Source organism: Podarcis liolepis, assembly GCF_965112155.1.
Source record: "Podarcis liolepis genome assembly, chromosome: 5".
NCBI lineage: Eukaryota > Metazoa > Chordata > Lepidosauria > Squamata > Lacertidae > Podarcis > Podarcis liolepis.
In genome coordinates, this window is record NC_139556.1 from 55,414,278 (window position 1) to 55,435,124 (window position 20,847).

The 20,847-nt window shown below is 39.5% G+C and overlaps 1 protein-coding gene across 12 annotated transcripts in view; it reads right to left on the reverse strand.

Annotated features, from left to right (window-relative positions):
* Positions 1-20,847, reverse strand: part of RBM20 (RNA binding motif protein 20) — a 115,278-nt gene that overhangs the window by 27,921 nt on the left and 66,510 nt on the right. The window contains exons 1-2 of one of the 12 annotated variants that reach the window (XM_083504759.1): positions 11,456-11,754; positions 1,380-1,424 (exon numbers count right to left, since the gene is read on the reverse strand). The exons of 9 other annotated variants lie outside the window; for them this stretch is intronic. In XM_083504759.1, the coding sequence (XP_083360885.1) occupies positions 1,380-1,411 (32 nt within the window). In that variant the 5' untranslated portion in view covers positions 1,412-1,424; positions 11,456-11,754. Of the gene's footprint in view, positions 1-860; positions 1,298-1,379; positions 1,425-11,455; positions 11,755-20,847 lie in introns of those variants that run through there. 2 more of the 12 variants (XM_083504752.1, XM_083504758.1) reach the window with 2 other exon arrangements.

Consider the following 20,847-nt stretch of genomic DNA (forward strand, 5'->3'; position numbering starts at 1 on the left):
AACATTTATGTGTGTGTTTCATTTATAATAGGAAGCTGATCTGACATATTTTGGAGGGGAAATTGATAGCAGTTGAGTGCCAAGTAAGGAACTGATGGAACACAAATGACTATCCTTTGTCATTCCAACCAAGTTACATATCTCCAAATCCAAGATATCTAGCTTATACTATTATTGCAAGTCATACTCAGTGAGCAATACATTCTATTGTTCAAACGAAGGCACTTAGATACAGAGGAATGAGTGCAGCTGCTTTTCATATCTGCAACATTGTTTGTTGGATTTTACACTGTTAACTGCCTCATTGACTTGTGCCATAAATAATCAGCATGCTTCAAATGGTTGTTCTCCGTTTCCATGATTAGTTACACTACTTATAATGCTGAAATGAACAAGAATGATGAGCCAAACAACCAAACATGGATTTCAAAAGCAAATTTGATTGTAATTTTCCTGTCTTTCTTCATCTGCACTTCTTCTGCTATCATTAATACTGGCAGATGAAAATTTAAACCATTTACTAAACAGGATTGCCAGATCTTCACTCAGATATGGCACTTATCTCTTTCAGAGTTCTATAGTGAAGAGAGGACGTAGCCATTAGGCCTTCATCCTTGCTATCCCACTGTCCCCTTTACCCCTTCACAGATGATGAAAAACTAGAAATCTGTTTCTAGGGAAATAATTAAAAGGTCAACTTCAGACATGGTAAGGAACCAGTTAAGAAATCAGCTAATTGAAACAACAAATTTCAATAATGGCAGTGCCTGGAAAAATAAAACAGCTGCTTAAAAAAGTATTGAACTATTGATGATTGAAAGTTGAACTCCTAAACACAAGTTGTACTGAATGGGACTTACTTCTGAGAAAATATGAGCTGTCCTATGGGTAATACAGTGCAATGTCTCATATGGAACTGCAATTTCAATTCTGCTTTCAACTGATTGAAGAATACCAACTGGAAGAATAATGGCTTAACAGTGGTAAAGGGAGCTGGTGTAGTAAGGAGCTTCACTGATGAGCAATGAACCAATTAAATAACACCACACTGGAAAATGAGGTGATTATGAGGAAAGGAATATTTCACACCCAACATACAAAATCTGGACTAGAAAGAGGGCATATTTATTGCCAGAAAAATTTAAAAAATTAAACTCAAGTTGGTACAAATGATTTGTAATGCAGTTATGCAACTTCGTATCAGTTGAACATGCTCTAAATAACTGGCTTCACTTTATTTATTAGATAAATAAATAATATTTTCCTTTCACAGACACCCCACCACTTAGCATTTCAACTGATTTCATGAGAGTTTAACCTTAAGACTTGCTTACAAAAGGTAGATACAAATAAGATACTACACATTCATAAACACCAACTTGTTTCTGCTTGCGCCAAGGCTTTCTCCCATCAACCCATCCAACCTATAAAAAAAAACACGAATGTCAAGATTTGAGAGTGCTCAGCTTTACAAGATTCAAGCCATTATGTACCAAACCTTAGCGTCCCAACATATGTGATTTGATCGGAAACTCCCATGCATGTCATTACTCCTACTAGAGAATTAGGCACACTCATGCCGAATTATATGCTATGAAAGATAGACTGTGTAGCTGGCATCTGGAATGCTACATTTTATACTTTGCTATGTGAGTATCACAACAATTACAACTATTGTTTTATTCCTTATCCATATTCTGCTAATCATACCAAATGTTTTTTAGGCAACTTGACTCAAATGTGTGTTAATGAACATGAAATAGTAATTTCAATTTTAAAAGTGGAGTTTGAATTACCTTTTAATTCCTTACTATTTTAGAAGAGCAAATAATGTTTCTTTAATTTGACCAAACGAAAGTGCATGCATTAGCAGGCACAACTCAGACTAGTTCAACAGCTGCAGTGGCAGTCTAAAACTTTCTACTATCTGTGAGATTCATGGAATGGGCACCTGAGAGATACAGTAAAATCATTCATCTCTTCTGCATGCTGTCATAGTAAGTCTTGAATGCACCAGGGGCTTTCCACACCATAAATAAATAAACCAGTTAATCTGAGAGGGCTGATCCATCCCTAAGGACATTGTTTTAGAATACCAAAATTTCATTACAGGAGCAAAATGAACAACTCAGCGGGTAAGGATAGTGTGAAGATCAGCTTCAGTTGCTAAAGCAAATACGAGTCTGCTTAGTAGCAGAACAGAAGGTGAGGTTGTGTCCCTGTGGCAAAATGTTTGGGTTGTTTTGTGCAGCTGTTTTAGAGTACAAGTGACCTTTGCAGCACCCAGACTTTGGAATTCCCTAACTAGGAAGGGTTTGTTTTTGCTTGTTTCCTATGTAATGGCCTTGTGCCACAGCCTTTAGAGGCTGAATTTTCTTTTATTTTGCTTTTTTGCTGTCCCTCCAAGTGTGGAAGCTATTTTATGGGACCAGTCTTTATTCGATATATAAAAGAAGTCCCCAGCACAGACCACACAGATTCTCTTTTTAAAAAATGCATGAGGTGGGGAAATACATTTTAGTCTGTAACAGGTACAAAGTTGAAGGTTAGACTTAGACTACTTAACAAAAGGCCTAGATCAGACTACTGAGAGATGGGTAGCAGCAGGACAGGAAGGGGATTTCCTTGGGGTGTTTGTTTCATCTCCTTGTAGCTCACATTAGTTGTGGAAAAATTGAACAATATGTCATGCAGAAAACTGCAAGAGGGAAGAGGATAGGAATCTGGAGAGATGAGAAAGGCTGGATTTAAAGTAAGCCTGCTGAAATGAACATTTTGTGATTATTATTATATTTGTCTATTGTCATTTTCATTCTGTCATCATCATGATTAATATTGATGCAACCATTTTTCAAAATACTAAAAATATGAAAAATCAATATGGCTTGGGCCCAAACTACCTGAAAGATTGTATTTCCCTATACAAACCTGCTTAAGATCCTTGGGTGAGGAACTTCTCTTGGATGCATCAATCATAGAAGCACAGAGTGACGCAAGAGACAGCCTTTTCTGTGGCTGCTCCCATATTGTGGCATTTCCTCCCAGGAGGTTAGACTAGCTCCCTCTTTCCACTGCAGACGTCTGATCTCCTTGGAGACCAAGAGATGTGACAACAGACTGCTCTGCCTCCTTTCTTTTAGCAAATGTTTTGTGCCACTGGGGAAGTGGTAATTCTGTATTGATTTGTTTTGTTGTGGATGTTGTATGTGATGCTAATAAAAGGTTTTACGAATATGGAATATGAATATGGAGCTCCCTCTTTGTTATCCGTCTGCTGGCAGCTTAAGACCTTTTAATTCAGACAGACCTTTGAAAATTAAGGTGCAGATGATGCTGATCACTAGGCTGCTGTTATGGGAAACCATTTTTAATTGCTCATTCTAAATGTGTTTGGATATGTTTTAATTATTGCTTTTAGCTAGTTTTTATTATTTTGTATTTTATAATGTTGTTTTATTATTTTATATTTTAAAATGTTGTAAGCCACTTTGAAACCCAATTTAAGAGAAAGGCAGGATATAAATTTATTAAATAAACAACTAATTGCATTTTGGAAAATTGTGGATGTATTTCTTTTGATACATACCACACAACCAGTGCAGCTGAGTCACTCCACCACTTCTGTCGCCATTAACATTCAAGAACCTATAGTTGTTTATGGTAAGTTATCTAGATCTCTGGATTAGTAAAGTAATCCCTTCTGTGAAAGTGATGAAAAGCTAAGCAGAAAATATGCCCCTTCAAACATTCAAATAATCTGATGATTGCTTATTCAAAGCCAAAATAAATAGCAAATTAAGTAGTTGTGTGTGTGCTTTAAAAAACTATATTTCTATTTTTAGAAACAAAACATCTTTGAATAACATTTGTAGAATGATTGACTTCAACTGGTGGGCTGACCATTAGGTAATAGAATATTAAATTAGTCTGCAACCTAGTTGTCTTGCAAACCACACTGTAACTAAGATAGTAGGCATTGCATTTAATTGTTTATCCCTTTAAACCAGAGCTTTCCAAACTGTGTGTCACAACATGCTAGTGTGTTGGCTGCAGTGTGTAGGTATGTTGCGCGTCCTGGGGCTGGAAAGGGGTTAGTTTAACCTCCAGTTTGCTAGTAAAACTGAATTACTGTGTTACGAAATGATGCAAAACTGAATTACTGTGTCATGAAATGATGCATGTCTAAAAAGTGTGTCACCAACATGAAAAGCTCTGCTTTAAACAAATATGAAGAAGGGATCAGAGGAATCAGGCCTTTGGCTGATTTATATTCTACAGCCTTTTAAATGTGTTTGTGGGAAGGGGAGGGGTTATAGTTTTAACTATTTACTTGTGTTTTTACATTGTCTTTTATGATGTGAACCTCCCAGAGATTTTGTGATGAAGGGCAGTATATAAAATGAATGAATGGGAATCAAGCCTTACATCCAATAATTCACTATCAGCAGGTGTGTTTGGAATTTTCACAGGGAGTCTAATCAGATTCCCAAACCAGTGACAGCCTATAATGCTAAACTAGTACCGGTACATATTTCTGCAAGGAAGGGTCTGAAAGGTAAACTCAAAACTAGTTCCACAATAAGGATTAGGAGGTGATGGCAGTTAACACTGTACGAAGTACTTGTACATAAATCCGCTGGCTACGCAGATGGTAATGTTTAACTATCATGGACATAGCACTAATTTTAACAACATGCTATCTATTCAACACACCACTTCAAAAATTGGCAGCATCTCATTTTTTCCTCTCTCTGAGCAAAGTCTACTTCCTAGCCAGTGAATGATGCTGATACGGTGCCAACTGTGGAAATACTACACTTAATCCAGACCATCCTATTCTTATGATTATTAGGGTGCTGTTGTTTTAAGTTAACACGGATCTTAGTATTTTGGATATGTGGGATGCCTCATTCATTCAAAATGACAGATGATAAGTCACTGGCTTCCCTACCCATTCTCCCTACTACATGACTGTGGATATTGCTATAAGGAATTTTACCTACAGTTGTGATTGGCTCTGCATTGCGGGCTGTGGGCTTTTTTCCTCCTCTATGCATGACTATGATTTGTTCTTTAACAATAATAGAGTAAATCGCTCTATGATTTTGGTCCCATTATACAGTTTTACCTTTATTCCTTACAAGGAAGGTATTGGGACAAATATATATAAGGGTTAAGTGTGGGTGGAAACCCTGGTCCCCAATGGAGATCCTCTTAAGCGATCCTGCCATTTTGCTTCTTAGTCCAGGTCCAGCTCAGGGTCTGGCATGCCAGCTATATCTCCAGGTTCACAGGTTGCTTATAGAGGAGTGGACCCAATATGCCAGGCGTTCTTATCAGCATTGTGCTAGTAAGGGGGCGGGGTTGCATTTGCCAGCAGGTAGGCTGCCTGATGGCGGAATCCTTGCACTGCCAAACTCAATGAGCTGCAATAACCTCAACTGTTTATCCTATGTGTAGTCTTTGCTCCTGGAAAATGAACTCTATTATGCTGGCACAATAAAATACAAACAGCAGTACAGTGATACCTCAGGTTACATATGCTTCAGGTTACATACGCTTCAGGTTACAGACTCCGCTAACCCAGAAATAGTACCTTGAGTTAAGAACTTTGCTTCAGGATGAGAACAGAAATCGTGCTCTGGCGGCGTGGCGGCAGCAGGAGGCCCCATTAGCTAAAGTGGTGCTTCAGGTTAAGAACAGTTTCAGGTTAAGAACGGACCTCCGGAACGAATTAAGTACTTAACCCGAGGTACCACTGTACTATTAACAAAGTTTTTAAAAGCTGACTGGATTTCAATTGCTGTTAAAAATTCTGCTAAACAGAACAGTCTGAGCCTAGTGTCTCGGGAAAAACAAAACAAATGAGCAAAGTGAATTTGCCGAGAGGGAATTTCACATAAAACGTACTTTCACTGGTGGCCACACACATGACCTCTGAAGCCAGAAAGCCAGAAGCACTCAGAGAAGGCTCTCAAATGAAAAACCCAAATTGTTGGGCAGGTTTACATGGAAGAAAGCACTTCTTTAGAAACCCTGGCCCCACAACATTAAGGGCTTCCTGGTAAAATTCAACACTTTCTATTGCGCCTGAATACAAACTGGAATCCAGTGACAATCATTAACTACTAGGGAAATGCGTTATTCATGGCAATTCCTGATTAACAACTACCAATTAACAATTTCTAATTCTTTTTACAGGCAGCTCCATATTTAGCCACAAGCAGCCCACGGGGGTCGTTTAACCGGCCCACGAGCTGCCCCCAAACCGAGCCGCCCACTCAGCAACTCCCCGCGCACTATGCTAAACTGGCGCAGCACAGGTGGGTACTCGCTTCCGCGGTGCCGGAAATCGCGTCTGCACATGCTCAGATGCTGAAAATCACGTCTGTGCAGACGCTGGAAATCGTGTTTGCGCAGATACAGATGCTGGAAATCGTGGCTGGAAGGATCTCTGCTGGAGTGAACCGGCCCAGGTGAGGTAAACCTAGCTGACCCCTGTTGTAGCTGTTGCAGTAGTGTTTGGTGTTTTATAAAATTGCTTATTTGCCACTGCCCAAAACAGCCACCTCTGCACCTGGACTTATTGAAGCAGATGAAATACTTAGGCCCCTAATCTTTCTTTTTCCATTCTCTAAACTGTTAAGTATACTTTTTGTACAGTTTAAGTACAGGGAAAAATCAGGCTCTAGTTAAAATATTATACAGAAAATTTGGCCCCTTATTATGTCCTAACCAGAACTACATGCTTCCAAGAAACTGAGAAACATGCAGATTCTGAAGCAATTACAGATAATGGAAAATATGTTTAAGCTGTCATTCTATGGGCCCTCTAGTTCATCTTCACATTCATCCGCTCCTCTCGACCCCTGGCCAGAGGCCCAAACACTTAGCTTTCTTTTGTTTTTTAAAGTCAATGGGACATCTATAAGAAAAGTTAGAAAGCAAAATGTGGAGGCAACATTTATGTAAATTTATGTATTATGTAAATACAGACACCCAGCTGTTCTTATGGACACTTAGTCACCTAAGTTTTACTTAGAGCAGACACATTGAAATTAACATAACTAAATTAGGTTCATTGATTTCAATAGGTCTACTCTGAGTAAAACTTATATGAATTCCACCTTAATTTCAGCTGTGAAGGAATGTGAGACATTTCCTGCTAAAGAGATTCACTCCCAACAGGAGCAGCTTGCAGCAACACATACACAAGTCCAGGAACATACTGAATGAAACTGTGTGCCTTTAACAGCTGTGCAGCTGGCACAAATTAAAGAAGCAAGGCTTTTCTGGTCTGGAAATACAATTATAGGGAAAGCTTCACCAGTTGACATTCTGTCTGTCAGGCACCTTATCATTTGTGACCCGTGATTTTTCATCACAACAGATTGCAACATTCTGAATGCTAGGGGAGAAATTTCTGAGGAAGAACTTTTTATGAACTAAAAAGTTCATTTGGATAAACTTGAGCTGAACCAATTCCTTTTATAAAAGGAAAAACTGGAACTAGTTCCTTGTGGACAAGATGGACTTGAAATAGAACAAGCTACTTTTTGGAAACGAACTTTCAAAGCATGGCTCAGATGTGTATTTACCTTTACAATTTACTATGGGTTCAATTCTATAGGTGGAGAAGCTTGAAAGCTGGGGGGCCAAACTACATGGTGCATTAGTTATTAACTGAGAATGGGATACCTACAAGAAGCCTTGGGAGCTATATAAAATGAGGCTGTGAGTGCATGTGATTCCCAAGCCACATGTTTCCTACCTGTTTGTTAGTGGGTGTTTAAATATCATGCTTTTGACTCTTTCCTAACAAAAACCAGCCAAGTGATGTTCAGGGCTGCAGAGAAGAAGGGGGGTTAAATCTTTCCTGCCAAAAATACTCCCTAAGTCTGCTATTTGCACATATTTCCTCTTCAGGGGCAAATAGCAGATTTAGCAGGAAAACAGCATATTCTGTTCAGTGGCTGCATTTTGCCACAGAAGAGGCTAGTCCAGTCACAAACAAGCTGTTTAAATATGCTACTAACATATATAATACACTACAATGTTAAATTAAAAATTGGCTACTGCTTGGCAGACTGCTGTCTTGCTTGGTCTGTGGCTTCATATAGCTGGTGTGCAGCTAGTGGCAGCCATGAACTGAGACTCAGGATGTAGCTGATGCCTAGCAAAGACTTTTCCTGCCCAATGACTTTGTAGGGGCAGTAAACAAGAGGACCAGTGCTAGCTGAGCTGAGACTAAGAGAGCTGGTGGGGTGGGGAAGCAGTCCTCCCACCTTTAAACTGCAAATCATCTGTCTGCCTCACAATTCCAGTAATTCTAAGGAGTAGTGCAGCGAACTGATCTCAGAGGATACATGCTCGTCATCCCTAGTCCAGTGTTTCCCAACCACTGTTCCGCGGCACACTAGTGTGCCGCGAGATGTTGCCTGGTGTGCCGTGGGAAAAATTAAAAAGATTTTTTTTTTTTTGTAAAAGTCAAATTAGGTCCTAATCTATCCCTCGAGCGCCCCTTGTCCGTTATTGTGACGCATGAAGCGTGTTCCCGCCCACTCCCCGCCCTCCCTTGCTTCTCTCTCTCTGTGGCGCTCTCCGCCGCTTCCTGCTGGGCATGTGCAGCTCGCCTCGTGCTTCCGTTCCGGCCCCTCCTTCCCCCGACTACCCCGCCGCTCCATTCCTTTCTCTTTCTCGCGTGTCAGAGAGTGGCGGCGCGAGCGCGGCGGTTCCCTCAGGGCTGACGGAGGGCTCGAGGAGGAGGAGGCAGGACGTGGAGGCGGAGAAAGCGGCGGCGGCCACCCCCCACCTCCGGCTCCAGGCCCGTGTAGAAAGCTGAGGGGGAGAGATAGATAGAGGTGGGCGGCGGCGACCACGACCAACCGCCACAGTAGTTGTAGCGGCGGCGACGGTGAGCAGGGACTCCCGCTCTCTCTTCGTCATGTCTCTCTCTCTCTCTCCCGGGCCCGTCCGTTGAGTCTCCCGCGCGCCTCGGCTACAAGATGAGCATCGAGATCCCGCCGAGTCTGACTGAGCTGCTGCAGGGCTACACGATGGAGGTGCTGCGGCACCGGCCGCCGGACCTGCTGGCCTTCGCCTCCGAGTACTTCGCCAAGCCGCGCTCTCCTTCCTGCCTCGCTTTGCTGCCTCCTCCCCCCCCACCCCCAAAGCTTGGAAGTTCCCCGGCGCCGACCTGCAGGTTTGACCCCCTTCTCACACCTGTTCACGCTCCTTGCACGGAATGGGGCGGATGGGGAGGAACGGGGCTCGCCGCTGCCTCCGCTCGCCCTCCCCCCCTCCGCCGGCGGTCCCGCGATTCTTGGCTTTTTGGCGGTTGGCACAGAAGGAAGGCAAGGGGGAGGGAAAAAAATGAATCTTACACTTTCGTGCGTCCCTCCCGGCGTGACGCTGCGCGCTGACGTCATGGGGCTGTAATGGTGGTGTGCCTCGAGATTTTTTTCATGAAACAAGTGTGCCTTTGCCCAAAAAAGGTTGGGAAACACTGCCCTAGTCAACTCTTTTCTCTTACTGTGTCCTAGGCTGATGGGAAGCAAGCATCAGGCTGTTTCTTTTCAGCATAACTTTCAGCTCTTAGGACCTGTGGTTTAGTCAGCAATGTCAGATAATTCTGTTGGATATGGAAATGGGAGCAAAAATTGCCCACAATTTGCATGTTCATCCAAAGCCATGAATGGAAATCACACAAGTGAATATGAGTGATATTTACTATTACTGTTTCTGTGGTCCGCAAATGATGATAAATAAATACATCATTATCTGCATTGTTTTTGACATTTCCCTTCCCTAGAAATTAATTATAGAATAAATTGCATTAGTTTTGGCCATCACAGATAGTGAGATGAATAATGAGGGTTTTAATCGAAGCCAAATTGTAGCGGAAGGGAAACAGTGTTGACTTTGACAAACACAGGATGGGATGGAAATCCCTGCCTCCTTACATCCCTAGGTTTGGGGTGGGGTTAAAAACTAGCTTTCCTGCATATGCCAAAGGTCTCTCTCTCATATAAGGGAAACCCCTTCAGAGCAGTACATGCAAACCTTACTAGTGACTGAAACTGTGTTAGTGACTGTGTTTTTTGATTAAGCACATTTTTTTTAAATGTTCAAATCTGCCTGCTGCGAGTATAGAAACAAAGCAAATACATGATTGTACAGCTAAATAAAAAATAGCACCTGTTCCAGTGCTGTCCCGGTACAAATTACATAAATATAATTCACTGCAACTAACCATAAAATAAAGATTAGCCATTACTTTCTGAAACCACATTTTTGAATTACTCCTGAATTTGTAAACATATGCTAGCAATACTAAAAAATGAACCCATCAATTTCATATGAAATAGGTATCATAAATTTTAAAACATTTATTATACTTATATGTTCTCCTATTCCAGCTTTGATTGTTAACTACATGTAGATGAGATTCTGAAATATTACCGTTTTGTGTTGTTTATAAATTCATCATGTTATTTTTGTGCTATTATTATTATTATTATTATTATTATTATTATTATTATTATTATTATTATTATTATATTTCCTTGAGATATAAATGTAGAAGGTGATTAATAACTACTACTACTAATAAAAATGTTTGCAGTTGCTGCTAGCAAAAATGATAACTGAGCATAATATGTTGAAAAGTAGACCTGAATTTTGTTCAAAATATCAAATTCCATAGAGTTGCGTGGGAAAGCAGCAGAAAGACAAAGTAGCAAAATATTATTACCCCAAACTCTATCTCTCCAAAGAATTTTAGGTGAATATTGGTATTCCTTTATATTATGAAAATGCTGAAAAAAGTTTGGAAATGTATCAGTATTCCTATTAATCTAACATTAAAATAAATGCATTTATTTCTGCTGTAGTATTATTCTAAAACTGTGATGCAGTATACTTTCAGTTATGAGCAGTTGTCCCATGGAAATAAAGGAATTTTACGTATAACTATTTAAGTTTACACTGTTTGTTTTAAGAAACGCTGTTCACAAATATATAAGATTCAAATATTAATAAAAAGAGATATACTTGTTTATAATTTTATAAGATTTCATAACTCTTGTTTTCCAGAAATGAAACATGAAAATCTCTATGTTCAGATAACTTAGGCTCATGTTTTATGATTCAGTTTCACTTTTCTCAAATAGTTTGATGCCCAGTGCCTAAATATCAACAAGTAAAATGTACACATAAAAACGCAATCCCTCAGTAATGTAACACATTTTTAAAACGTGACAAAATAATTTAACAGAACATTCAATTGTTAACTTCTGTTGTAACACAAAGTTTTGTTTCAATTTAAATTATAAACCAATCAGACAATTTTATACTATAGTCACTACTGTAAAGGGTGAAAGAACAACATTATGCAGATGATAGAAACCTGTTTCACTTCCATAACAGCAGACTGGATAACATAAGAGAATCTTACCTTTTGGAGCATACCAAAATGCAAATAATATATCGTTCTGATCATGAAAAAGGATAGTGAAGTAGTCATTTCTGGTGTTATACACAGTCTTGTAAAATTTCATTTACACGTTTTCCCTGCTTAAACAACACACACACACACACACACACACACACACACACACAGCTACATCCACGACTGGAAGATAGGTCACATGGCTCTGGGTGCCATTCTTATTGCATTACACATACTGAGTGTAAATGGCAAACAATATCAGTTGATGTTTATGCCATATGTTCCGACTCCTCACATTATTACCACCACAGCAGAGACATAATTCAAAGAATCCTGAAGAGGAGAGGATATTCTAGTTTAATAGATTCTGCATAGCAAAAAGGAATCAGTTTGCTTTTGAATAGGAAAAAAAACACTGGAATGAATAAACCTATAAAGCTTAAAAGCAAGCATTGGAACATTTACATGGTACTCGATCGGCCAAATTGTCACCCGAACGTAGTGTTACCAAATATCATATTTTAATACCTTCATTTATATTTATACCTCATACAATATACTTGTACACCATATATTATTGAACATGTTTTGTATTATATTCCGAATACATTCAGAAAGTGGCAGGAGATGCCCCCACACTCAATAAATATTAAAGATAAAATGAATACACTTGTGCTACTATCAGAATAAATATATGTAACCAGTAAGCATATATATTACTGAAGCTCTAACTACATAATTACTGACATTAAAAAACTTTAGTGTGAAATTTAGTATTATAATTCAAGCCTGAAAGAACAGGAATGATTGTTTCAATAGATAGGCTTGAAAAAGTAGCTTATTAAATTGCCCTGCTATTAAGATTTATTATAAAATAAATATTTTTAAAGAGTTAAACTTTACCTTTTATTTACGTAACAGACGAGTTCAACTATTCAGTTAACTACAATTTTCAGGCAGTGTGTATGTGTGTGTGCGCGCGCTACGGGTTTTGCATATGAGGTTTTTTAAATACCGGTAATGCATATTGTTGCACCAATAAGATAATTTCTTTTACAATTAATTTTTTGGCAGTTCATCTGATTCATCTTTAAAAGTTCCTAAGAAAGACATCTCTTTTCCAAATATCATTTAGTAAGCGTTGTTAATCTATAAATCTGTTGAACCATAGAGGGCATTTATTTGCAGTTTACTATGTTTTTGTACCTTAGATAATCAAACTAAAAATATATTTGAAAGAAAACTCAATTTGCTAAAAATGTTTTCGTAACATTATAGATTTGCTCCAAGACTGACTTTTTGCTGTGTTTTATTTGTAACATCTCAAAAATATTTTCTTTAAAGAATTTAATGGCATGATTTAGGGCCGTTGTCTCTATATAGAAGCTCGCTTGGAGTTTTAAAATGGAGAGTACTCAACAGATGGTCTTCCGTTGCATGAAACTTCAACAGTAGAAAATAGCAGAAAAGTCCAGAAAAAGCTATAGAAAGCTCCGTAACGCATGTGTCAAAGAAATATATATGAACATGCTGGGCATAGCCTATTAAGAGTACTAAAAACACATTACATACTATCGCTATCAAACCTCCACAATGAATCTGTTTCATGTAAAGTTTCCGAGAAGCGTGCGGAAATACATATGGTATGACTAGCCTAATAATCACAGTTGATTTCTAAATCCAACAACGAAACCAATCCTCACCAAAGTCTTGAGTATAACTAGCACCTGGATTCTGGGGGTCCTTTCGGTTCCAGCGACTCAGCCATCCTACAGCATGGGTCAATCTTGAGACCCGTTCTTTGCACAGACTAAATGTCCGTCTCCTACAAGTCAAGATGGACTGACGACAGAGTAAAGCAACCCAAATTAGTAAGATTCATTCTACCTAGCGTACAGCCTGCTCCCAGTATTTTAAGTCTAGGGCAAGCAATATTCCAATTGCTTAGTCTTACGTTGTCCCCTATTACAGTCTAAAATTTAGTTTGTCCTCCAACATTTTTATTTCACTCAGCACCTTGGGGAGAAACTGCCCCAAATAAAAGCATTTCAATGAACCATGGCAAGCCTCACTCTTGTGGAATGTAATTTCCCACCCACCCTAATAAGGAATTTCAATTTAAACACCAAATATGGATTTCTTCCTTTCAAGAAAGCATTGCTCCCCGTAAAATATAAAGAAGTATAATGCACCTTTCCCTTTGCTCATAGCTACAATTAAATGACCAAAATAAAGTCTTTTAAGGGTTCTTGCCTTATTTGACATCTGAAAATTAATCCAGTGGAGAGATGGATTTGTGATGGTACAGCCTTTCTGTACTTGATATGTAACATCAGGACTAGGAGCCATTTTACTGTTTTCAGATGGGAATTCTGGTCTAATCTCTAACCCACACTTGATCCATATAGATGGTCAACCATCTGTCTACATGCATGCCCAGCTGTTTGTGTAATAGGGTGTCTGAACAATCTGTAACTCAAGGGAATTCATAGACACATCTTAAATTGCACGGGTGTAAGAGAAAATCATTAAAACCATCTGTAGTTTGAAAAAATGCTAGAGAGAAACAAAACATTAAATGGCAATGACTCCAGCAAAAATAATCAAGACAATAAAGTCCTCCGCTTTCTTATAGTGTGTGGTAGGAAAGGTAAAGGACCCCTGGGCAGTTAAGTCCAGAAGACGACTATGGGGTTGTGGCGCTCATCTCGCTTTTCAGGCCGAGAGAGCCGGTGTTTGTCCAAAGACAGCTTTCTGGGTCATGTGGCGAGCATGACTAAACTGCTTCTGGTGCAAACCGACACCATGACGAGTGCAGGAGTGCATGGAAATGCTGTTTACTTTCCCACCACTGTGGTACCTATTCATCTACTTGCAACTGGTAGGCTTTCAAACTGCTAGGTTGGCAGGATCTGGGTCAGAGCAACGGGATTCAAACCGCTGACCTTCTGATTGGCAAGCCCAAGAGGCTCAGTAGTTTAGACCACAGCACCACCTGCATCCAGTATGTGGTATATGCCTATGATACTCTTCTCTTGAAGGAAAAGATAAAATACTATTGTTCTTGATCATTCCCACCTATTCTGTATCTTTTTGGGTGGAACAATGAGGCAAGGAAAATGTCTAGGATAAATGTCAGAACTCAGGCGGTTAGGTCAAAGGCTATTTGGGCCTACATGGTAGCATTTTCAAATATACTTACACATTCAAGTTTGAGTGAGTTGACAGAGCTACACATTTAATAAGGTTATAGTGATGTCAGAGCCACCATATAAGAGTGGTTTTGAAGCTACAAACTTATTGGAGATGGAACAGAATCTATTCCTTTCCAAGTAGCTTAATCAGACTTGTGATATTCAGCACTGTTTTCCACTATTTTGATATAAACTTCCTGTTTCTGACTAAGGCTTTCTTCAAAGTTTAAACTATGGAATTTGCTCCCAAAAGATCGCCACAAACTTGGATGGCTTGAAATGATTAGACAATACTGTATTTCATGCAGGATAAGGCTTCCCACGGCTCTCTGCAACAATGGCTATGTTCTACCTCCACTGTCAGGGGCACAATGTCCCTGAATACTAATTCTGAGAGTCACATGTGGGGAGACTGCTGTCACACTTATGTCCTGTTTGTGGGCTTTACATAGGCATCTATATGGCCACTGTGAGAAGAGGATGCTGGACTAGATGAAATTTTGGTTTGATTTAGCAAAGCTCTTCTGTTCCTATGACAGATTATTGTAGATGCAGCCTGACTAGTGAAGAATGGAGTGGAATTATTACTTCTTGTAATCTAGACACTAGACTTCTGTTTTTAGCAGCCACTTTGCAGCACTGGCTCATGTTTAGCTTGTGATCAACTAAAACTAGATCTGTTTCACATGTATTAGTGCCAAGCCACGTCGTCTCCACCCTATCCTTGTGCCTTTGATGCTTTGTACCTAAATGCAGAACTATACAATTATGTTCATTTTATCATGTTTGTTTTAGCTCAGCATTCCTCCCTGCCAAGATCATTTTGAAACTTGATTCTGTATTTTATGGTGTCAGCTACCCCTCCCAGCTTTGGATCATCTGCAAATTTGAAAAGCATCCCTCTTGCACATCTATACACTCTTCAACATTCAAGTATTTTATAAAACTGTCAAAGAGCATGGAGCCTAGCACAGACTGCTGTGATGATCCACTCTGTTTGGCACATTCTCCAAGGAAGACCTGGCCTGAAGGCAAGTCCAGCTGCAGCAACTTCTTGACTTTCTACACAACTGAACTAATACCAACAATGGATTCTTCCTAAAATTGTTTTTTTGCATGGAAAAATTTTGGGGTGAGACTTCCTCTTGTCGGTAATGCAAAAATGGAATAATTGATTCTGTGGAGAGGTCAGAGGGAGAAGAATATTAGGAGTTGTTGGATGCTGAAGAGGTAACAGAATTTAGTGAACAAGGAGAGCTGGTGACAGGGAGCAGTTCAGACTCTGAGGCTGATGCAGAGGAGGTGGGGCAAGAGGCTGCAAAAGAATTCCAGGAGTTTGCCTCTCCTAATGCAATTAGCTCCCCTTCCCCTTGTCTCCAAGGACATGCAGGATGATGTGTAAAGCAGAACAGAGATTAAAGGTTCCCAGACACAGTTGGCGGTTGCTTGGGAAACACCCAGCAGGGGAGGAGTCTTGGTAGAAGGTGGGCAGCGTCAGTCCTGGCAACTGCTATACAGGGCAAGAACTGCTGGGAAGTGTTGCTGAGATGTATGACATTTTTTGTGAATAAAGCATTAACTGAACTAACAGACTCTGCCTCTTGTGTGCTGATCTGCATCTGAACCCAAATTTGACACAAGAGAACAACTCACCACCTGAAGGACTGCCTTCAGCGACCAACTTGAGATTAATGTAGCTTGACATGATAGTAAAGTATAACATGAGAAAAATCTCCTTTGCTCTGAGATTCTTTTGTACTCTTATGTTTTTTATTTTTGGTCTACTAATCGTAACAAATTGATTGATTGATTGATTGATTGATTGATTGACTTACATGCAGAACAGTATTAAAACTTCATTGGTAAAGAAAGGGAGAACAAAAAGGATATGATAGCATGTTCATCAATCCTGCAGACAAAACTGTTGCAAAGCATTATTTTAAAAAATTAAGCATGGTCCAACACTTTTCAAACCTCACTCACCAGCAGACCTTTAAAGCTAGAATGTGCAACTTGCCAAACACAGAAACCCAAGATACTTCACCAGTTATAGTTCTGCTCTATTACTAGGATACGACAAATTTCAATAATGGCGTTTGTAGCCCTGTCGGTTCCACATTATAACAGTGAAATGATACCGTTTAACTGTACAATTTTGTGGTAAGAGTTGAAAAGGTGAAAGCTTGTGGTAGATTTGTAAGCTTACAGCAGTTTTAGGCTCCAATCCTATAAAGCTAAAAGTAAAACCAACTGAGTTCAGTGGGTCTTACTTCTGAGTAGACATGAATGGGATCATACTATCAATCAATTATTCAGTTAAAAGGTCCGTCATTTTATTATTCTGCATCAGGACAATCACATACAGTAGCTCTTCCATTCCTTTGGATTTCCTGATTTGATAAGTGGCTTTTCAATAAAAAGAAAACAGACAATTCTGATAAGCTGAGAATCTGAAGATTCTTGTTTCTTAACTACTGTGGTTAAAAATTTGTATATCTTTTTTAAAAAACTAATTAGGATTTTTCATTTTGCAGACATGTCCACTTTTTATAGTAATTTACAACACTGCACTGTTTGCTGAGGCATTTTAACATTTTATTTTGAATCAAAATCCAAAACTGATGTATCTTTATAGTCAATACGCCCGTTGCTTCAATACGAAACTGCATTCTTAATAAAAAGGTAAGTGGTGCTCTTTTGAGGGAGGGGGGAATCTAGAAAAAGAATAATAATAATAGTATGAAACACACTACTGCTGATGGGGAAATTCTATAAAGTGTGACATCCGATGTTTAGTCATACTCAGAACAGGCCCCCTAAAATTAATGGTCTTTAAGTCAAAGTATGATTACTTAGTCAGGTATGAGCCCCAGAGCATTTTTTCTCTTTTCCAACCACACAACCAAACACAAGAAGTCTTTGGTTATAAAAAGAAAAGAGAAATGCAAATATATTAGGACCCAATTTACACCAGTTTGTGACGCACCTAGGTCAACAATTCAGGAATTAACATCTCAGGAGAAAGGACCAAACTTGCAGATAGGAGGTGTGTAGATGGAGGTACTATTTGTATGAATGAATGATTCTACTTGAAGAATGTACACATAGCCATCACAATTCACATTAAGCAGTCACCTAGTCTTTTTAAGGTGCAAGTACGTAGCCTCTTCATACTGTCCTGTCCTGCCATTTCATTATTTTTTACTCCACCCCCAACCCAATTTTATCTAGTTCTTTTCAGGTTTCAGTAATGAAGTTCACATCTTTTGTTTTAATGAGGTATCAGCCGTTTCACTCCCCCATCCTTGTACCCCAGAAAGACAGCTACCAAAAGCTAATTACTATCAGTGCAGGATTGATCTGTTTAAGATAACAGAAAGGCACATTGCAGGTGACGATAAAATCATAGAGCGTTCCCCTTACAGAAAAAGGTATAAAGCTTGTGACAGGCAAGTTGAGAGACAGAAGCAGATTTATAAGATATTTCACCAGCAACTGCTCTCAGTGAGGTTGTGATGTTTATTTTCTCCAGCTTGAGTAATTCTGGTAGCTCTGCCCAAGTTGTTGATGATCCACTCTCTGGATCATCACCTCGTAGTGGTGAGTGGGCTTGCATGTTCCTGTGATCCTTGTGAGCGAAACCGTCGGGAGTATCGTACTCCCAGCAAGGCGGTAAGGTCAAGGGAGAAGAGCTAGACAAAGAATGATTTAAGAAGTCTCCAATGGCAGAACAGGCGGAAGATAACAAGGGAAATACTACAATGGCTGTGACGGCAGATGAAGGCTGCAGCAAATAAGAATCTACCAGTCACGGTGATACTCATGCCATCAGAATAGAGCCTTACTGCAAAGACTGTGCATTGGTCAGCGTGCACTGATCTCCACACATAAGGCTCACAGGCATCTTCCAGAAACACACCCCAAGCCCAACTCACCCATCCCCCAAAAAGCCCCATGGTGATCGGCGAATGATAACGGGGGCAGGACCATGAAACCTGGAAGCCCCTTCTCATGAACATGGGTGGTGGATACAGATTCAGTCGTTCTGACTTAAAGAATGAGGCGTTGAGTAGCCTGGCTGTATCCATGACTGAGCAGTCATATTTAGGATCCACTCTCTTCACCCCGAAAAGGGGGAGGGGGGCTAAACATAGTCTGCCTCTTTTTCCCCCGAGTGGATTACCGCGCCCAGTGGTGTCACCACCCAGCGTTCGTAAAAGACAAATGAAATTTGGAACATGGATTATACAGACTTTGCTGGATAGTACAGATAATGAATATCCCGAACGCAGGAGTGTCATCATTGTAAGAGAGCTGCAAACTTTTAATATCAATAATGCAGCACTTCAAGAAACTTGAAGAGCAAGAGAGGGACAACTGAAGGAAGAAAAAGGAGGAAATACATTCTTCTTGGATGGTCTATCTGAACAAAAATGATGAATACATGGAGTAGGCTTTGCTATAAAAAATGATCTTATAAAGCTCTTGTCAGAAGTCCATATTGGCATTAATGAGCGACTTTCAACTCTTCAAATAAAGCTCACCAAAAACCAGCAGACAAATATTTTACATGCTAATGCACCAACAGTGGATGTTGATGAAAACATTAAAGAAAAAAATTATTCTCAGCAGGATGCCATCCTATCAGAGACGCCTAAGGAGGATAAAATTAGCTTCCTGGGTGACTTTAATGCAAGAGTTGGGCAAAATTCAGATCTGGCAAAGAGATAGAAACTGTGGCACTAAGGGGAAAAAAAACCTATGCCAATGCTAAGGTTGAGGTTCAAAGAAAAGCCAGAGAACTAATGAACACCTGGTGGATAAAAAAAGCTCAAGAGATCCAGCACTTAGCGGATACTCATGATACACGGGGCTTCTTTAAAGCCACAAAGACCATCTGTGGACCCATAGCTGCTGAGGTCCTCTCACAAATCTTCAAAGTGGGCGGAATTAAACTTACACAACAACTTTACAAGCTCATCGAAAAAGAGAGAGATCCCAGCAGACTTTAGCGATGACAAAATTTTAATTATTTTTTTTTTAAATGGTGATAGAAAGGACTATGGAAATTATTGAGGCATCTCTTTATTAGCCAGCAAAATTCTTGCAAGGATCTTAGCAAACCATCCCCTAACTATATCCGAGGATATCCTTCATGAATCCCAAAATTGTTTTCGACCTCTAGGGGGAGAGTGGATATGATTTTCACTGCTTGATAGCTTCAAGAAAAATGCAGAGAGCAAAACCAGCCCCCGTATATGGCATTTATTGACCTGACTAAAGCCTTCAACACTGTAAATCACACTGCCATGTAGACTGTCCTTTTGAAAATCGGCTGCCCAGTTAAATTTGTGAACATCCTTTAGCTCCTTCACAATAATATGATGGCAACAATTGCAGATGACAATGGCTCTCAAAGTGAACCATTCACTGTGGAGTCAGGCATTAAACAGGGATGTGTTATCACCCCAACTCTATTTATTATCTTCATCACCATGATCCTACATATTGTCAAAGGGAAATTCCCCACTGGGGTAGAAATCACATATCAAACAGATGGAAAGCTCTTTAATCTGAGTAGGCTAAAAGCAAAGAGTAAGGTTACTGTAACTTCCGTCATAGAGCTTCAGTATGCTTATGACAACGTAGAGTGTGCACACTCAGAGGATGACCTCCAAAACATCCTAAATATCTTTGCAACACCACAAATCCAACTTAATGGTGTAATGTTGGAAAATGTCAACCATTTTTCCCACCTGGGCAGTGCTAAATGAGAGATCAGTGGACACAAGCTGTGAATTTAAAAACAAATCACCACTAGATGGAGATGTCTGACTAAATCAATATTAAATAGGTTGCTTGGGTTGTATGCATCTATACTGAGGAACTGGAGGGAATTTATCTCCTTAAAATTATCTCAATAAAAACATAGAAGAAAAACTACATTCACCCAAGACCTATTATATGTTTCAGAAACATAGTTAAGTATTTTAGGACCCAACAAAAAAAAACCCAAGTAATGTTTTGGGGAAATGCAATATGCCTCTCTCTTTTTTGTACTTTCAACAGGTTTTCTCTATTTCATTTATAATGTGTTTATAATGCAAATGAGACTTGCCATGCAACTTTTAAAACCTATTCTTTCCAGAGACAGAAAGAGGTCTATGTTTATGGTTATTCAGAGCATGTATATCCCTAAGACTG